The sequence below is a fragment of the Helobdella robusta genome (genome assembly GCF_000326865.2).
Source record: "Helobdella robusta unplaced genomic scaffold HELROscaffold_10, whole genome shotgun sequence".
Classification (NCBI taxonomy): Eukaryota; Metazoa; Annelida; class Clitellata; order Rhynchobdellida; family Glossiphoniidae; genus Helobdella; species Helobdella robusta.
The window spans coordinates 5,093,098-5,112,456 of record NW_008703571.1 but is presented as its reverse complement, the minus strand read 5'-3'; the positions used below and the strand labels follow the sequence as shown (position 1 = coordinate 5,112,456).

At 33.0% G+C, this 19,359-nt stretch overlaps 5 protein-coding genes across 5 annotated transcripts in view; 3 read left to right on the top strand and 2 right to left on the bottom strand.

The window, feature by feature from the left end:
- Nucleotides 1-1,119, bottom strand: part of HELRODRAFT_167028 (hypothetical protein) — a gene marked incomplete at both ends in the record, with an annotated part of 2,951 nt that extends 1,832 nt beyond the window's left edge. Inside the window, one exon of the mRNA XM_009012174.1 lies at nt 196-1,119. Within this exon, the coding sequence (XP_009010422.1) occupies nt 196-1,119 (924 nt within the window). The remainder of the gene's footprint in view (nt 1-195) is intronic.
- A 1,945-nt stretch (nt 1,120-3,064) lies between these two features.
- On the top strand, nt 3,065-3,698 carry HELRODRAFT_167027 (hypothetical protein; the record flags this gene model as incomplete). The annotated part of the gene is made up of 3 exons (XM_009012173.1): nt 3,065-3,187; nt 3,404-3,506; nt 3,556-3,698. The coding sequence occupies 3 exons, from the start codon at nt 3,065-3,067 to the stop codon at nt 3,696-3,698; spliced, it is 369 nt and encodes a 122-aa protein (XP_009010421.1).
- A 10,392-nt stretch (nt 3,699-14,090) lies between these two features.
- On the top strand, nt 14,091-17,157 carry HELRODRAFT_167026 (hypothetical protein; the record flags this gene model as incomplete). Its single annotated transcript, XM_009012172.1, has 2 exons — nt 14,091-14,394; nt 17,033-17,157. The coding sequence occupies 2 exons, from the start codon at nt 14,091-14,093 to the stop codon at nt 17,155-17,157; spliced, it is 429 nt and encodes a 142-aa protein (XP_009010420.1).
- Nucleotides 17,158-17,462: 305 nt separating this feature from the next.
- HELRODRAFT_71565 (hypothetical protein) lies at nt 17,463-17,627 on the top strand (the record flags this gene model as incomplete). Its single annotated transcript, XM_009012171.1, has 1 exon — nt 17,463-17,627. A coding segment is annotated over one exon (165 nt), but the record flags the coding sequence as incomplete, so codon positions are not given.
- A 430-nt stretch (nt 17,628-18,057) lies between these two features.
- HELRODRAFT_167025 (hypothetical protein) lies at nt 18,058-18,961 on the bottom strand (the record flags this gene model as incomplete). Its single annotated transcript, XM_009012170.1, has 3 exons — nt 18,058-18,356; nt 18,756-18,825; nt 18,917-18,961. 3 exons carry the CDS (start codon nt 18,959-18,961, stop codon nt 18,058-18,060), a joined length of 414 nt encoding a protein of 137 aa, XP_009010418.1.
- Nucleotides 18,962-19,359: the final 398 nt, after the last annotated feature.

Below are 19,359 nucleotides of genomic sequence, written 5' to 3'. Positions count from 1 at the left end.
ATATTTTGATGCTCTTTGTTTTCCTTTAATTGCACTTTTGCAATTTTTATTGAACCATGGATTTAGTATTTTATCTTTCTTATCTTGCGTAGTCGGCGTTATCTGTTTTATGATTGTTGTTATTATGTCTATCCATTTGTCCATTGAGTTTTCATCAATTTCTTCAATATCCTTCATCATTTCATTTGTCATTACTTTAAATTTATTCCAATCTATTTTATTGTAGTTCAATCTGTAACATTCATAATTTGTTGCTTTAATTTTCATTGTTAAAATTATTGGGAAATGATCACTGCCGTGAAGATCCTCTTCAGCTTCCCATTCAATATCTTCAAACATTGTTGGGGATGTCATAACTAGGTCAATTATGGATGATGTATTTGTGTGCTCATGGAACATTGTTGGAGCTGTTGGTTTGATGAGGCAAATGTTATTTTCTATAATGGTTTTTTCTAATTCTTTGCCTTGGGTATTTGAGTTTTGGGATCCCCATAACTGGTTGTGAGCATTAAAATCGCCGACGAGGAGAAACGGTTTAGGGATTTGTTGAATTAACTGTTTTAATTCTTCCGATTTCATTATATTATTAGGTTTGATATATCCATTGCATATGGTAAATGATTTGTTGCATGTGACTCTTGAAGCTATGAAGTGATGATCAGTTTTTAGTTGATGAGAAGATTGTGTGATCTTATGATGTATATATATTGCTGTTCCAGCTGATGGATTTGTCTTAGTTGGAGTGGCTGCTTTATAGTATGATGAATAATTTTTTAAGATTATTTGTTTGTCATCAGTTGTTTTTGTTTCTTGGAGACAGATGATGTGAGGTTTGTATTTTGCTATTAATATTTGTAATTCAGGTAAATTGTTTCTCATTCCTCTTATGTTCCATTGTAATATTATTATATTATTATTGTCATTTCTGTTTGGGAAGTCTTCATATGGATATATACTATTTTTATTTATGCTGCTCTGGTTGAATTTTGTTTTATTTTCTATTTTGTTTGTTGTGTTTTTTGTATCACGATCCGTGTTTACTTCTGCTGGGCTTTTTAATTGTTGTTGATTTGTAATTAGTACATCTTTCATCATCACTATCATCATTGAAGCAGTCATCATGCATGTCTTCATCAGAAAGAAACATATATGGGTCATTACTTTCATTCATATTTTCTTTTGGATTTGAGGGTTTGTTATTTGTTTGTTTTATTTTTTGACTTGATTCTGATTTTTTGGTTTGTGTTTGATTTTGAGCATCTATATTTGTTTTTTTTTAAATGACTCTATGCAAGGATTTATTGGTGTTTTTATTAGTTCACATTGAACAGCTTTGTCTGACATTGAAATGTTCTTTTTTGCTATTTGAGAATATAACGGTTTATTTTCTTGGCAGATTTGATTTTTGGCTTGACTGTAGGATATGTTATTGTCAATTTTTTTCTTTATTATTTCTTTTTCTATTTTAAATTTTTGGCATTCTTTTGAAAATGTTTCATGGATTTCATTGCAGTGATAACACTTTGGTGTGTTTTGACAAGGAGATTACCACGTGTGCTTGTGCCCTGGGTTTCCACACTTTGCACATATGATTTCCTTGCTTTTGCATACTTTGTGATGATGTCCATATTTCTGGCATCGTGTGCATCGCATAGGAGGTGGAATGTATCTATCTATTTTTAAAGTTTGGTAACACACTTTTATTTCTGTTGGAGGCTGTGGGTTTTGAAAAGTTAATATGTAAGTGTTGGTGCTTAACTTCTGATTATTTTTTGAAATTTTAATGTTATATATATCACAAACTCCTTGTTTTTCCAATTCTTCTTTTATTTCTTCCTCTGTGCAATATTTAAATAGTGTTGTTTTGATAACTCCTTTACTTGTATTGAGTGATTTATGAGGATAGCATTTTACTTTTGTATCTATCATATAGTCGATTTTTAAAGCTTTTTCTATTTGGGTTTTTTCTTTTATCTTGAAGATAATTCTGTTTGGTTGTATTTTCATGAATTGCAGTTCTCCAATGTTCATTTGAAAAAATTTTTGTATTTTAAATACCGATATTTTTCCAAAATCATGACTGACGCCAGAATTTTGCGGTTCAATAACATAATACATCGTTCCTTCAAGTGCTGGTGTCTGTGTTACTATTGATGACAACACCCTCGTCTTCTTCTTTTGTGGCGCCAGTTTCACCGACTGGCCCACCCGGTAGAGTAAGCAATATGAATTACCGCAACTACAAGAATTTACTTTTTTATTAATTTACACTATTCAAATTAACTTTTTGTAAACAATTCTCAAAAAATTTGAAATTGTAATTCCGAAAAACGATTTTTAAGCAGAATTTGAAGCTACGAGATAATACTCCCTATATCGCTCACCCCAGCGAATTCAATTTGCGTATTTGAATTATTAGTTTAATAATATAGTTTTTGGCGGTAAATACATTTAGAAATTTTTTTGAAAATTGTTTTTTTCCTATAGTTTTTAAAACTTGTTTTTTCCAAAATATTCAGTTAAATTTAAACAATAAAACATTATGCTGACTGTCGTATTTGGAACTATACAAGATATGAAAGAATGTTTTACCGATATACCAGGGTGTTATGAAGTGTTATGAATGGAACAGAATACAAGTAAAAATTCTAAATGGAAGTAATAAAGAGCCAGCTTTTTCAGAAATTGCAGATATAGTAACCTAAAAAATCGAAGGAATATGGAAAAAAGCATTAATTCCTTTAGTTTCGCATACTAGGATCATCCAGCTCCTAGATGAAATGCAAAAATATTATTAAATAATTAAAAAGGTTGTCAAACAAAAAAAAAAGTGAATTTTTATTTGATATTTGTTCTTGTAAATGTAAGATATTATGACAACGGAATAGAGAAGTCAAAACTCTCAAAGTGCATGAATTTTTAATTGATCAAAGGCGTGAGAGAAAATTGAGAATCGGTGGTATTGATCACAATCGGACCAGAAATTTACAAAAAAAAGTTAGCTCAGAAATATGCATCAACAATTAACTGCTAGAAGAGTGATACTGACAACACCCAATCTAAAATGCCAGAAAAGGTATTGATTTCATCAATAAACGGTGATTTAGATACAAGTATTTCATTTGCCGAAAAGTTAGAATCAAGAAAAGCCCTTATCTTCTACTTCAGGAACTATGGAAAAGAAAAAGTGCATCAAAAGTTTACCGTTGTTGTAAATTCAAGCCCGTCGTGGAGTGTGTGATAGAGCTGGTGCTGCAATTGCTTCAGCAGTTTTACCGAACTTTCGTTGGATGTCGTGATTGATAAATAAAAACTGCAAAAAGAGAGAAAGAAAACACGTAAAGTTCTTAAGCAAAATGAAATTGATCTAAATTTACCTGATTTATATTTTGATGGACGGAAGGATAAAACACTGAAGATAGTCACAAATGGAATCAAAAAGTACAGGCAAATCGTTATCGAAGAACATTACCTGTCATTGAAGAACTCGGATTGCATTTATTTAGGTCAGAACGGCTAAAAGCATTGAAATGTCGATAAACGCACTTCCCTCAGCTAAAAATATTGGCACAGATGATCTTCTAGCTACTGAATGCAATGGAACAGTAACAAATACGGGTAAATTTCGTGGTGCCATAAGACTAATCGAAAAAAACTTCAGAGGCCCTTGCAATGGAAAATTTGCATGCTTCATTTGAATGAACTGTCTTTGAGGCATTTGTTTTATCACATCGACGGTAAAACATCTGATACATTTTCATACAATGGTCCTATTTGTATGTAGCTGAATACATGTGAAACGAAAGTTTTAATAGAATTTGAGCCAACACCAGGTCAATTACCGACACTAAAGGCTGATGACTTAAGCACAGGCCAAAAATATTTGAATGAAATTACATTAGCAGTAATTACTGGAAGATGTTCAGATGATTTGGCAAAAAAGTCACCTAAAAAAATGTCACGTGCTCGCTGGCTAACTAAAGCTTACATTCCTTACATTTCTACACAGTACATCCACACCATCAAATAATTTATTCATTTGGCTCAATACGTTGTTCGCAATACTTACCAAATGCGTTAAAATTAGTTATTATTATTATTATTCAAAACAGCACGGGCAGAACCCCTTGCCAAACAAAAATATAGAAATTCGAAAATATAAACCATAAATAAATAAAATAGGTAATGTACATAATAAACTTATATATATAAATAATAATACACAAGTCAACACAACAAAATAAAGCAACATAATTAATTAAAGTGTAAAAGATGATAACTATTGAATGTACTATATAGTGTAAAAGGAACAATTATGAATTCAAACGCCAATCAAATATGGAGTCACCAAAAAATGAATCTAATGATTTAAAAATGTTAATGTTATCAGCGTTGACGGCATCAGAAAGAAGCCTGTTCCAGTCGTCTACCACACGGTATGAGAAGCAAAATTTACGACAATCTTTATGGCATGGTCCTGTAGTCAGTTTCCAGTTGTGTCCTCTCGTACGATCGTCGGATGAAAATAGTAGCGTTGGACTAGCCTTGACAGAAGCCTCGCCACGTAACATTCTGAACAGCAAAATAAGATCCGCTCTCCGACGACGGTACGCGAGTGAAGGCAGCTTAAGTTTCTTTAATCTGTCAATATAAGGAAGAGACCTACAGGAATTAACCAAACGTGTTGCTCTTTCTTGGATTTTTTCAATTTCTAAAATTAAACAAATTTTGTAAGGTTTCCATGCTTGAACACCATATTCCAACTGAGACCTCACCAACGACTTATACAACAAGACAAAAGCTTCTTCTGATAAATTCTTGAAGTTTCTAGCAACAATCCCCAACATGGAGTTAGCTTTATGAACAGTTTTCAAGATTTGGCTTTTGAACCTAAGCTTGGCATCAAAGATCACTCCGAGGTCTGATATCTCATCAACCTCTGGCAAACGAAAGGGCAGTCCGTTGCAGTCTACAGTTATAGATTCTGTTATTCATTGGAACGCGCATTTTGCTCAGCCTGAAAACTTGCTGTAGGCGATGTTAACAGATGAAGAAAAGCATATAAGAAAACTAGCAGCCTATAGAATTTTGAAGGGTCGTAGTTTACTTGTAACTGGAAAACTACCACGTGTTTTTCAAACACCTAAACTGATTTTTAATGCTAAATTTTACATTTATCTATAAATTGGCAAGAGGTCAACTTTAATCCACCTATTCTAAGAAATCATACAGACGAAAAACTTGAAACTTTACTTAAAAAGATAATTGAGAAAAAAGGTGAAAAAAGTTTATTGTTTATTAGACTGCCTTGCCATAATCAAGCAGCTGAAAATGTGTTAAAATAGTTACAGAAGCTGCGATGTCAACATGTGACAACAAATCAAGGATTGGTATCATTCTTGCGAAACTTGCTTCCGGAAAACTTAGGCCAAAATTTGACAGCAAGCAGGATTTTTTGTGTAAAAAAAACAATTTGTTTTATTAGGTACTTATGTTTATTTAATTAAGGTTTTGGCTTTTATTGTTACTGTGACCTTAAATAAATATTTGTCTTTTTAGAAAGGTGTTTAGTCAAGTTTTCAATAAATAGCTTATGACATAAAGGAATATGACTCTTTAAAAGGTTTGCAGGGCATGCGGGGCTGAAGATGTGCGTTTCTTTAATTTATTTTGCACTAAAACTTTATGATGCATTACAATAAAATAATGCTATTAAAATTTGATTAGTCGACTTTTATTTTTTTTGCATACAAAGGTGACCCACCCTAATATATATATACATACATTCATCAGGAAAGTACCTACGGCAGGTTCTCATCTCAGATCAGATGATTGTGGTTTGTTGGTGGTGCGTACCGGTTTTCGAAATATTGCTGCAGCTGATCCTACTGGGTGGAACAACCTGCCTGCATCATTAAGAAGACCTCGACATCGTTTAAAAATGAAATCATTTTTATTAAACTGTTTTTGTTTCGTCAAGTTTATTTGAATATGTGGGCACCCGTGAAAATATTCAATGGGTGCTATATATAAATAAGTGATTTTTAATAATATATTAAATTATATTGTAACATTCACACTATGTATCTATATATCTATATATCTATATATCTATCTATCTATCTATCTATCTATCTATCTATCTATCTATCTATCTATCTATCTATCTATCTATCTACCTACCTACCTATCTATCTATCTATCTATCTATCTATCTATTTATCTATCTATCTATCTATCTATCACATCAAATGTCAAACTGGAAGATAATGGTCAGCATTAGCACTAATGATGTCGATAATAACGATGGGCAGCAGCGTCATCATCATCATCAGGACTGGATGAGGAGGGGTGGGACATGAGAGGGCTGGGTCTGTGGTAGAACACTGGCTTCTTGCGGGCACTTCAGCAAATTTTCATTTTATTCATCAGATCAATGTTTATTCTATTCAATATATGCAAGTTATCTCATGCAATATATGCAATATTTTATTTATCACATCAATTTTGCATTTTCATTTAAAATTAATTTAAAAAGTTACAATTATTCAATAGAAGGTTAATTCTTCAATCCCATAATTTGACATAATAAGACATAATTTGGCATGCTTTCGGCTAGTCTGTCCTTTACTGAGGGAAGGAAATATGCCCAGAACGCTATACAAATCTAATAATAATGATGGCCATAGTTATAATAAATACAATAGTTATAACCATTGATGTGAACAGGCAGATGATGAACAACTAAAAAATGTCACCTAACTCACCACTCCCAATAAAAATATTCATTAAAATAATGCCGCAAACTACTTTTCGTCTCATCCACATGAGCACATTTTAGAATATTTGACAGAAATTAAAACGAAAATTTAAAATAAATAATAAAAAAACAAAAAAATAAAATAAAAGAGTAACAAAAATAAAGTAAAAATGACACAAACCAAAATTCCCACACCATGTTGCCATTCATTTACACTTTCTTATTGAAGATGAACTGAAAATGTAATAAAACAAACAAAAAATTACATAATGACAAAATATTATAAGCTGAAATATAACTGAAAAAAGCGAAAAAACATAAAAGTTGATAAAATAATAAAAAGCAACCCAAAACGTAAAATACGATTGAAATTTTTGAAACTAGAATTAGGAAGAGAAACAAAAACGTGTTTATAAATAAATTTAGCTGCAAAGAGAAACATCTAACGGAATACAGAATTAGAAAAAAAAGTGAAAGCAGGATGGCTGAGCACCTGGTGATCCGCCTCTTATCAAGATGGCTCGGTGAGGTTCGCCTTCTTCTGATGGACGGACTGCGAGAATTTGATTTGTGGCGGGGGGATGATGAAGACGTCGATCTCTGTTCATGATTCGTTCTTTCCTTCCGAGTTGATGAGCATTCACTTTTCCTGCATAAATTTTTTATATCAGAGAAAACTCAAAAACAGTTTATAATTTTTGATAAAATGAAATGAGAAAAAATAGAACAGGAATTATAAATATTCAACTGGTCAATTATAAATATTCAACTGGTAGGGCATCAAAAACTCGGCATCCCTTCTTTGATAGCCCATCAGCTGCAGTGCATTATGATGCTGTGCTCAAAATTCACTTGCATGCAGCAGATTGCATTTCTAACGAACAGTAGTTATGTTTGTTTTAATCTATTTCCGTCTACCATTCTAAGACCTTCACATCAATTTATTGAGGCATAGTGCTGTGAAAATTATCAAATAAACTAATTTATAATGTCAAATAATTTCCAACCTAGCACCATTTCTTGATGTACTTCTGGATCTGGATCGTGTTATTGATCTGAATAAATGGTTGACATTACTTTATTAACAGTACATGATCGGAACATTATTTCAGCGGCAATATAGGGAAATTGAACACATTTAACAACATAAAATTTATAAAATACGGCAAATAATTCAAGTGAACAAGACCAAAAAGATGAATTCTTGAACAAATCAAGGAGACCCAGCCAACGAGTTGCTTCAAAATACGTGCCTATACGCTCAGAGAAATGCAAGTGAGTAAAACTTTTTTATCTTATTTTTCAAGAAGAGGGACAAACGAATTTGTAATTAGTAAGAATGATTGGAAACACACAATGTGCTCACTTGTCGACATCAACATGCAATCTGCTATAATTTCATTCACCACAAACACTTTCAGAAGAAGGTTTATGGTATCATTTCTTATAAGGAAGAAATTATGAATTAATAATCGACAGTTTCTAGATTAAATTGTGCTAAGAAAAAAACTGAAAACATTATTTCACCAAAACCACACAATATTGCAGTTGGTAGAGAAGGACTGCAACTAAGTTTTAAAAAGTAGTTACACCTTGCAGCTTCTTTGATTTCATTTGCATTTAATAAAAAAAAATTAAATAAATTTAAATATAAATTTAGGCAGAGAATTAAGTGAAGTATTAACATACTTTCTTCCTTTCTCAAAATTTGTAGAATTTTGCTGCCTTCTGTGTAAAAATGAACATTGATTATTAAATAAAAAAGTTATATATATATATATTTATATGTATATGGTATAATGGTTACGGCACCTGGTCCTGCTTTTGCAGTGACTTGGTTCGAATGCAGTAGATGAACTTCCATCACATGCAATGTGAGTGAAGCGTGGGTTCACATATATTCACAAGCACTGTGTGTGTGTGTGTGTGTGTGTGTGTGTGTGTGTGTGTGTGTGTGTGTGTGTGTGTGTGTGTGTGTGTGTGTGTGTGTGTGTGTGTGTGTGTGTGTGTGTGTGTGTGTGTGTGTGTTATTGATATCTCTCTGAGGATTAACTAAGAGGGAATTGATAATAATGACAATTCTAATTCAAAAGCTATTATGTATCCTGAAACAAACAAAAATGAAAGTAAATGAGAATGGAAAAGAAGTATATACTTTATTTCTTCTTCATCTAGATTTTCCTTGCTCAGAAGCATTTTCCTGAATACCAAAACTCTACCTTCAATTTCTTCGTTTGAAAAACTTGAATATTCACTGAACAGTAAGAATGATACTTCAATTTTAAGAAAAATCATATTTGGAATGTTATCAAACTCATTGATAAATAGTACAATACACATGCTATATAAAAAAAAAAAGCTGCTGACTTTAATCAAGTAATGTGAAAACAAAAACAAAAATTCATTTAAAAGTTCTAAGAAAAACATAACAAATTAGTAATAAAAGATGCCACTGAAAAATAATAAAGACTAATTCTGTAATACTCAACTGATGTCAAGTAAAATGTAAATACAATTGTGATGATAGTTTTAAATTAAAATTTTTAAAAATTTAAATATTAATTGAAATATCTTATTCTTATGTAATGCAATGTAACAGTCTTCTTTTTTCTTTCTCGTGCCTTATCCTTTCAGGAAATTGGCTACCATTGACCTCCACAAAACCCAATCTATAACACTTTGTAGCAGTTGAAATTGGGTGATGTTCAACAAGTGACAAGGACAAGTAACTCATTGTTGACCGCGATCCCTTCTCCTTGCAATATTTCCAGTTTCTTCCTTCCACATGATGTGACCAAAAAACTTTTCTTCAAACTGTTTCCTTCAGATTATTTGTAGTAATTTTCTTTCATTGGAGGTATGAGAGGTCCAACTAATTTTCATAATTCTTCTCAAAAACCACAGCTCAGCAGCATCGATCCTTTTTTCCGGTTCTTTAGAAATTGTCCAGAACTCAGAACCATAAGTGAGCACAGGAAAAAAGTTAATTTTGTTGATATTATGATTTTACTGTTGGTGTGGATGTTTTTCATTTTAGAATATGCATCTTTTGCCATACCTATCCTTCGTTTGATACCCACATCACATTTACAACATGAGATAATCAAACTTCTGAGATAATTGAAGCTGTTGACTTGTTTCACTTGTTTACCATTAATGATCATGGAGCAGATTGGGGCGGTTTTGCTTTTACTGATAACCATGCACTTTGTTTTGTTGATTTAATTTCCAATCTTTTTCTTTCACTTTCAAAAACAAGTTTGGAAACAGTTGTATGCAAATTTTCCATTGAATCTGCTATAAGAGCTGTATCATCAGCATATCTTACATTGTTTATATTCATGCCTCCAACGGATATTCCCGGTAGATCTTCTATCTTTCTCATAATGATCTCACTATAGAGATTGTACAAGTCTGGAGAGAATAGACAGCCTTGCCTAACACCTTTTTTTATTTAGTCAAAACTAGTTATCTTGTTACCACCTTTCATCGCTGCTTTTGGTCCCAATAGAGGTTTTTGATAACTCTCATGTCTTTTGCACCAATGTCCAAATTTTCCTATATTTCCACACTTTTCACACTATCAAAAGCTTTGGAGTAATCGACAAAACATATAAACAAGTCCTTCTACATTTCAATTGCTCGCTTACTGATCATTCAAAGCATAAAGATAGCGTTTCTTGTGCCATAATCCTCGAAACAACCACATTGGACATTTGAAATTCTAGATCTGATTTTGCTTCATGCTTTCATCATTAATTTTCAAAAAAAAATTTGTGACTCATCAAGCTGATTGCTTAATGTAGTTCACGATCAGTTGCATCTAGTATTTTAGGCAATGCAATAAATATTGACTTGGATAGATCTTCAGGAATTTTGTCTCTTTTATAAATCTAATTCAAAATTTCTGTCATTCTTTCAATGCCAAATCATCAAGGCATTTAATTTCTTCAACAACTATCTCATCTGGGCCTGGTGCTTTATTTGATTTCAGTTTGGAAAGAGCGGCACAAAATGTAATTGTAGTAAATGATATTAAAAAATTAATAAAGATATATTTGTTAAAGTTAAATAAATCTAAATTAACTCCACAGATTAGTTTTTGATCAAAACACTAATTCTAAAATGTCTACACTCTAAAGTCTAAACTGAAAAAATCTTAAGTAAATCTAATTTATCAAAGGTCAGCAAACGTTTGTTCAACAAATGTTTTCTAACCCCTAACCCTGATACTAACCAACTCACAATTATTACTAAAAATCATTATAAATTTTAAATTATTTGTTATTTCATAAAAACATTTAATTCACTATACTTTTTATTTTCCAAAATGCCTTAAAATAAGATATTTACTAATGAACGTTTGCTAGCTTTCGCCAAGTAGAAAAGCAATGACAAGGTCTTTTTATTATTATGTTTAAATTTTATTTTACCACAACTAACTACTAAATATTACTACCAAAGTACCATTACATTGCTCAACAACACTAGCTACTGCTCTCTAAGAGTATTAGCTAGTGTTGAATTAAATCAATTAATGAAAATGTCCCATCATACATAATTATTACATACATACCAAAAATAAAAAAAGTGGTGAAAAAAGTAACCATTTTTAATTTATTTAAAAAAAAATTAAAATTAATTTTAATAATAAATCTAATTTATTTCAATAACAACCATTTCTTTAATTTTAATTGTTTATAAAATAATAAATAAATAAAAAAAACAAAAATGAAAAATTAAATGAAAGAAAACAATAAAGGAAAAGCGGACGCTGATGATGAGACGAATTGACGTAGTTCATCTGATGAACAGATGAACTAACCAAAACCAAACCAAACCCACCTTCTCTGGTACATCATCTCCTTCATTTCCAAACATTTCAATTCAATTCGTTGATAAATCTTGAACTCCTTACTCTGTCTCTTCATCGCATGCTCTTATAAAATCAACAAAACACGGACGAAATGAATTGGTTAAATAATCAAATCAAATGTTTGAACAAACAGTTTTATTTCACATCGCACTATGTCCATTGGCAAGATTTTGTATTCTTTTACATCGTGAATTTAAAAGTGAACTGAAACATGAAAATTTTAAAACAAAATCTATCAACGCAATCAACCAATCAATTAGTTTAGTACTTATCTTATCAGATTAAACCTAAGCGCCCCAGTTTACGATCGTCTTCTTGTTCTCACGTCTTCTTAACTCACTTTTTTGCTAAATCTGCATTTGCTTTTTCTGGCCCTTTTCTCAGGAGCTCTCTACCTCCTTCTCTGACTACTTGTCCATCACTTACGAAGTTCAGAGCGGGTCTCAAGACCCATTTGTTTGCAAAATTTATTCAGGAGCGCTGTTGAACATCGCGGAAATAGCGCTTTACAAGCTAATTGATTGATTGATTGATTTATTGATTAATTGATTGATTGATTGATTGACTGATTGATTGATTGATTGATTGATTGATTGATTGATTGATTGATTGATTGATTGATTGATTGATTGATTGATTGATTGATTGATTGATTGATTGATTGATTGATTGATTGATTGATTGATTGATTGATTGATTGATTGATTGATGATTGATTGATTGATTGATTGATTGATTGATTGATTGATTGATTGATTGATTGATTGATTGATTGATTGATTGATTGATTGATTGATTGATTGATTGATTGATTGATTGATTGATTGATTGATTGATTGATTGATTGATTGACTGACTGATTGACTGACTGATTTATTGATTGATTGATTGATCGACTAATTGGTTGACTAATTGATTGACTAAATGATTGACTAATTGACTGACTGGCTGGCAGACTGACTGACTGACTGATTGATTGATTGATTGATAATATAATTATATTATCAATCAATCAATCAATGATTCTCCTTTGTTCAACGAGGGACCGTCGAGGCCGATGGTGTACATCTAAGCATGCTTTTTACTTTTATTTTTTCCTTTATTCTTTCCAAAAACCTTTCATATCTTTGGCCAGTTTTATTGAATTCAGAATACCAACACCAGTCCATTCAGTAATGTCATCTATCCATTTCTTTGCAGGTCTACCAATTTTTTTCTTCCAATCTCTCTCTCATTAGTACCATCTTAATCAGTCTTCTCTCATTCTACAAATGTGTCCAAAAAATCCCAATTTTCTTTCTCTGACTTTGTCATATACAATTTTCTGTCTTCCAAGTTGATTTCTGATGGTTTCATTCTTTACTTTCTGCCTCCAACTGATTCCCAACAAATTTCGGTAACACTTCATCTCAAATGCTTTCAATCTGTCTTTGTCTCTTTTCTTTATTGTCCATGTCTCACATGCATAGAGCTGGCTCGGAAAAACGCAAGATTCTATCATTCACAACATTGTTTTCATAGATATATTTCCACTTTTCCACTTCGTTTTGTCTTTGTTGATATGCAACCCGTGATTATATAAATAATATAATTATAAATTTATATTATAAATTTTATAACGTAAAACGGAATTTAATTTAATCATTATTCTGAAAGACAAACATGTCGCTCTTTCAGATTTCCTACTGATCACAAAACGAGAAGAAATGGATAGATCTAGTTAGGTATGTTTTAAAAGTTTTTGTTTTTTGACAATAACTACACTTTTTCATTTACCTTTTAATCTAATAACCTGGTCCTGGGCATGACATAAAACTGCATCCACGCTGCCTTGAGTGCTTTTGAGCAAAAGGTTAAACCCACCGCTTATAACTGGTGGTTGTCGTCAGGATGGGTGTCCGTATGTAAAAATTTTCCCCAAATTATTCTTATGCCATCACAAAAAAAACAACAGCCCCTAATCCCCAGCAGGCCTTAAGTGGTCAAGGGGTGCCAAGAATCCCTGGGAAGTATGCATCAGCGGAGGGATGTTACAAAAAAATTCAGAATGGCCCCTCTATGGTACTTAGACTTGGAACGCTCAATGTTGGATCACTGACTGGTCGCAGCATGGAAATCGCAGAAATGCTCGAGCGTAGAAGGATTGACATCTGCTGCCTTCAGGAGACCCGATGGAAATCGAATGGTGTTTTTTATGTCAACTCAGACAATGAAAAAGGTTAACTATTTTGGAATAGTCAAAAGACGGCCAAAAATGGTGTGGGAATTTTTGTCAGGGAACCGCTAGCCCAAGAAGTACTAGATATTAAAAGGATTAATTCACGTTTCATGTGGATCAAGCTTCGCCTATAAAAGCAAACAATGATTATTTTTTCTGCATACGCACCAGAGACAGGCAAATCAGAAAAGATGAAAAATGACTTCTGGGCTGCGTTCTCTGACACCATCTCAACAATGCCAAAATCTGAAACAATCCTGATTGGAGGCGATCTCAATGGCCACGTTGGAGAGAAAACAGATGGTTTTGACACGGTACATGGCGGTTTTGGCTATGGAGAACGGAATGAAGATGGCAACCGCATCCTTGAATTTGCTGAAAGTCACGGGTTTTGTTCATTAAACACATATCATAGAAAGAGGTTGGAACATCTCATAACATACAAAAGTGGACCATCAGCCACACAAATTGATTTCTTCGCTGTCAAGCAACAACAACGAAAGCTATTCAAAAATGTCAAAGTTATACCTGGCGAATCATGTGTCGCCCAACATAGACTCCTATAAGGCAGACCTGGTTGTCAAACTGTCAAAACATAAATCTAAGATGCCTTGGAGAATCAAAACATGGAAGCTGAAAAGCAATATTCATCGAGAAAAATTTCAACAGATTGTCGCAATAGAGTTAAACCACCAATCGCAAGCCAGTACAAATTGGAGTACATACAAAACCGTTTTGATAAACGCTGCAATTACATTTTGTGGGGAAAACTGGTACAAAACGTCAGCATGAATGGGACACTTGGTGGTGGAATGACAGTGTACAAAATGCAATAGCTGAAAAGAAAGTTGCATACAAGCAATGGCAAAAATCAAAGTCTGTTGATGACCATAAAATTTTCCCTTGAAGAACAACTATGCAAGACGTCAAGTCGCACTGTCTTTGACAGATCAGTGCAGAGAGTGACTCACTAAAAGCAAAGGTGAACAAATGAAATCTCTGTATCGAATAGCAAAACAAGCAAAGCGTACGAAAAAAGACATAGTTGGTTCCTCATTTATCAAAAACGACAAAAATGATATGGTTCTTGAACAAAATGAGATCAAGCTACATCGGAGAGAATACTTCTACCGTCTGTCAACTTGGACGCTCCACCCATCAAAGGTCCGATTCCAGATATCATTGTAGAGGATCTTACAGAAGCTCTGAAAGCTTTGAAAGATGGAAAGGCAGCAGGGCCCTCTGGACTCACAAATGACATTATCAAAGCATCTGGTACTGCAGGTATCCAAACGTTACTACAACTGTGCTGTGAAGTCTGGAGAAATTGCTCAATGCCGACTGAATGGAACTATAGCATGACAGTTCCGCTATACAAAGACAAAGGTGATCCATTGAACTGTTCATCATATCGGGGTATACGTCTGTTAGAACACTTTCTGAAAATTGTCAAGAAAATCATTGAGAGAAGATTAACGTCGTGCATCACAATCGGAAATTATCAATTTGGTTTCCTAGCGGAGAAATCAACAATTGATGCCATTCACATCCTTCGGCAACTGCAAGAAAAGTACCTCGCAAAGCATCAACAACTATCACACATTTTTGTAAACCTTGAAAAAGCATTTGATCGAGCTCCCCGTGAAGCAATCAGATGGAGTCTACGTCGATAACTCATTCCAGAATATCTTGTTCGACTTGTGATGGAAATGTATACGAATACTATGACTCTCGTCAGCACAACGGTTGGAAACACAGATGCATTTAACATCGGCGTTGGGGTTCACCAAGGCTCGATTCTCAATCAACTGTTATTTATAACTGTGATGGAAAAAATCCCAAAACCGATACGCACTGGTGACATTTGGCATTTAATATATGCTGATGATATCGTTTTAACAGCCACGTCTGAGCAGAATGCAGCACAGATGTTTGAAGATTGGAACACCAGACTTGCCGATCATGGATTCAAAGTCAATATAAGCAAAACCAAAGCAATGAACACTGGTGAACCCATCCAATCCACAGCTACTGGACGATGGCCCTGTTCAGTTTGTAAAGCTGGTGTAGGTAACGATTCAATCAAGTGTCAGCAGTGTAACCAGTGGTGTCACAAACGTTGTTCAAAAATAATTGGTACTTTATCTAAAGTGTCCAATTTTGTTTGTTCTGCTTGCATCAATCCACAACAACAAGTTCGAAATAGCAATGTTTTTCAAGCCATTAAGGTAGAGAAAGTCACATCGTCGTTTCGTTTCAATATCTAGAGCATGTTCTGGATTGTATTGGAACAGCTGAAGCTGCCGTGCGAGCACGCATACGTGCAGCATGGAATAAATGACATCTCCTTGCTTTTGTATTGATGCGGAGAGACATCCCACTACCATTGCGATCAAGACTTTATAAATCTTTGATACGTCCGGTGTTGTTACATGGTGCAGAAACATGGCCAATGACAACCAAACTGGAACAATAACTTCACCGAACCGATATGAAAATGTTCCGATGGATGCAACGAATTAGTCTGAAGGACCACATCAAATCTATCGAAATCCTGCGTCGTGCTGGTTTAGATGATATAAAGGACGAATGCCCGCAACACCGTCTGCGGTGGTTTGGTCATCTCAAGCGAAGTGGAAACAGTGCCATAACTTCTCTTGCAGATGTTGAAGTACCTGGCACACGTCCCAAAGGCCGTCCAAAAAAGTCCTGGTCGAAAACAATCGAGCAAGACATGGAAGCTCTAAATTTAAAAGAAAAGGATACAACTGATCGTCTAATTTGGCGCAAAAAGTTGATGGCAAAAAAAACAACGTCCTAACTCGGGAAACTAGGTCTCTGGACGCTAAACGAAGATTGATTTTCATTTAATAACCTCTGGTTTCTTTAGTTTATTTATGAGATGAATTCGTTGAAAATTAAGAAAATGAACTAAATAATTAATACTAATCTAATGGATTTATTTATTATTAATAATATTAATTTATATTAGCATTTGTACTATTTTTCACTTTGATAAATTAGTTTTTCAAAAGTAAAATAATTGTATGTTTGCAGACGCAAAGATAGTGGAACAAGTTAATGTTGTAAGATTTGCAGCTGTCATTTTGTGAATGGTAAAAAAGGACCTACTTTATTTACTCATAATATAGACAAAATATGTTCAAAAATTCAAAAGGCTATTTGACATTAAGCCATATTGAAGACAATGAAATGGTTTTCTTATACACAGGACTTCCTTGGACAAAAATATTTGATATCTTGTATAAGCAAATAGAAAATGAGGATCTGCAATATTTTTAGGGGTGGAAGGTTACAAAAATGTCAAAGAAAGACAAACTATTACTTACACTGATGAAGCTGCATCTAAATGTACCACACATAGATTTGGTATTTCGGGTTGGATGCTCACAGCCTTGTGTAATTAACATCTTTGTAACATTTGTGTATGTTATGCATACAATTTTTTTCAAAACACAAATGTCTGTAATACCATGCAGAATCAAAAATAAAATATGTTTACTAACTACATTTAGTCAGTTCACAAATTTCAGGATTATTTTAGATTGCATAGAGATCCAATCTGAAGTACCCAAATCTATGGATAGACATATAGTTCGTACAAAAGCCAAAACACATGGAAAGGTCTTGTTGGTGTTACCCCAAATGGGGTAATTACGTACCTGAGTGAACTATATCCAGGATCGACATCTGACAAGGCTATTATAAGGCATAGCAACATAAAGCAACATTTGTCGCTTAGTCGTGGGTGACTTAGTGCTTGCAGTCAAAGGGTTTTTGATTGCTGAATTGTTGGGTCCTGAAGTACACTTAAACATACCTCCATTTTAAAAACACCACAATTTTCTCAAGAACAAGTCTTCAAAAGCACGAATACACGTAGAAAGAACAATTGGACGAATGAAATGTTTTCGGATTTTGCAATTACTTCCGATAACGTTACTACCTCATGCTTGTAAGGTTTTTCAGTTTATTGGAGCTCTTACCAATTTCCAGTACCCATTGTTAAAGGAAGTTGAAACAAAATATTTTTGTAATTTAGAATAGAAACTTGCTTCAATTTTTTATAAAATTTCTTATTTTATTTCAGTTTTCATTTATTATTTATTAAAAAAAAGTTTTTTTTAAAACATAATGTGATATAATATAAAAATGTAATAAGTTTATAAAAAAAATTATGTCTTAGTATTTACTTTTTAAATCGCCCAATGCATCATTATTGTAGTAGATTATATAAGAATCGTCCTCTTTCAGGCTGTTTTTCATACCACCGTTTCGATACTTAATGGGACATTTTATTTCTACTATGGCCTTGTCATCTACAATACCAATATGACTTGCCCCTGAACATTCACTGGGGTGTAAAAACAAATCACATTTTTTAATTGGTTTCTTTATTACATCCGATGCCCACTCTAGCGCATACGTTTCATTCTCTCGCCCCCACTGTACAGATTTTATCTTCTCCGGGCTGTAAGTGTCTGAAATTGATTTATGTTTTGAATTATTATAAGACCTATGAAAAATATGAGTTCAACATGTCTACACTAATTGTTAAACTTAGGTGGAAATAATTATTTCTTTTAATAAATTACCTGTCAATTTTTTAAGGAAAGACAGAGGAGTTCTTTTTTGTTGGTAGGCCTTTAAAATACTCCCAAAATTGCTAGCCTCAAGTCTGTTCTTTCTAGCTAGCAACCACTTTCCATTGGAACTTTTCTTGAATATTGACTATTTTAGCTTTTGTCATCCGCAACATTGATTCCAGATTTTTTGTTTTTAGCTTGCAAAAAATTTCTGGAAAAAATAAGTTCTTCAACATCGGAAATATCTAGTTTGGCGATATCTGGCTCTGGTCTTAGTAGCCAATTAAAGCTAACAACCAAACATTTCCAAATCTTGTTTTAAGTTATTGGTATCAGTTTCTGTGACAGGAGAGTCATAATTTCCCTTGATTAAGAAAAATGTTTTATTTTAATTTATTTATGTTGCAATAATTTCACATTAAAATAAAATAGTTTTTATATTATTTATTACTTACATTAATTCTGAGCATATTTTTATTCTGCTTCCATTCTGCTTCCATTCCATTTAACACTTCATGTCTGTTATTGACATGAAATGTTCATGTCCAAAACATAATAATGTTGCAACATGGTGGCAAAGGATTTGCACCTTGGACATTCACATTTCACTGAAGTGATTTTCAAATCTTGCCCAAAACTTGCCTACAATTTTTTTAATTTATATTAATGATAATGTAGAATTGTAAAAGATAACATTTATTGCTTTCACTATTTAATAAAATTGCTATGTTTGTAGATTAGAAGGTTGTAAAGAAATATTGAATTTGAATATATGTTAAAAATCTAGGCTACATATAGGTCCTGCGTTGTCAGGTTTACAGTCAGGTTTCCAGCAAAATGTGATTTATATCGTTACTTGGATTAGTTTAATGTTTCTATTACTGTCGGTATTCAAATA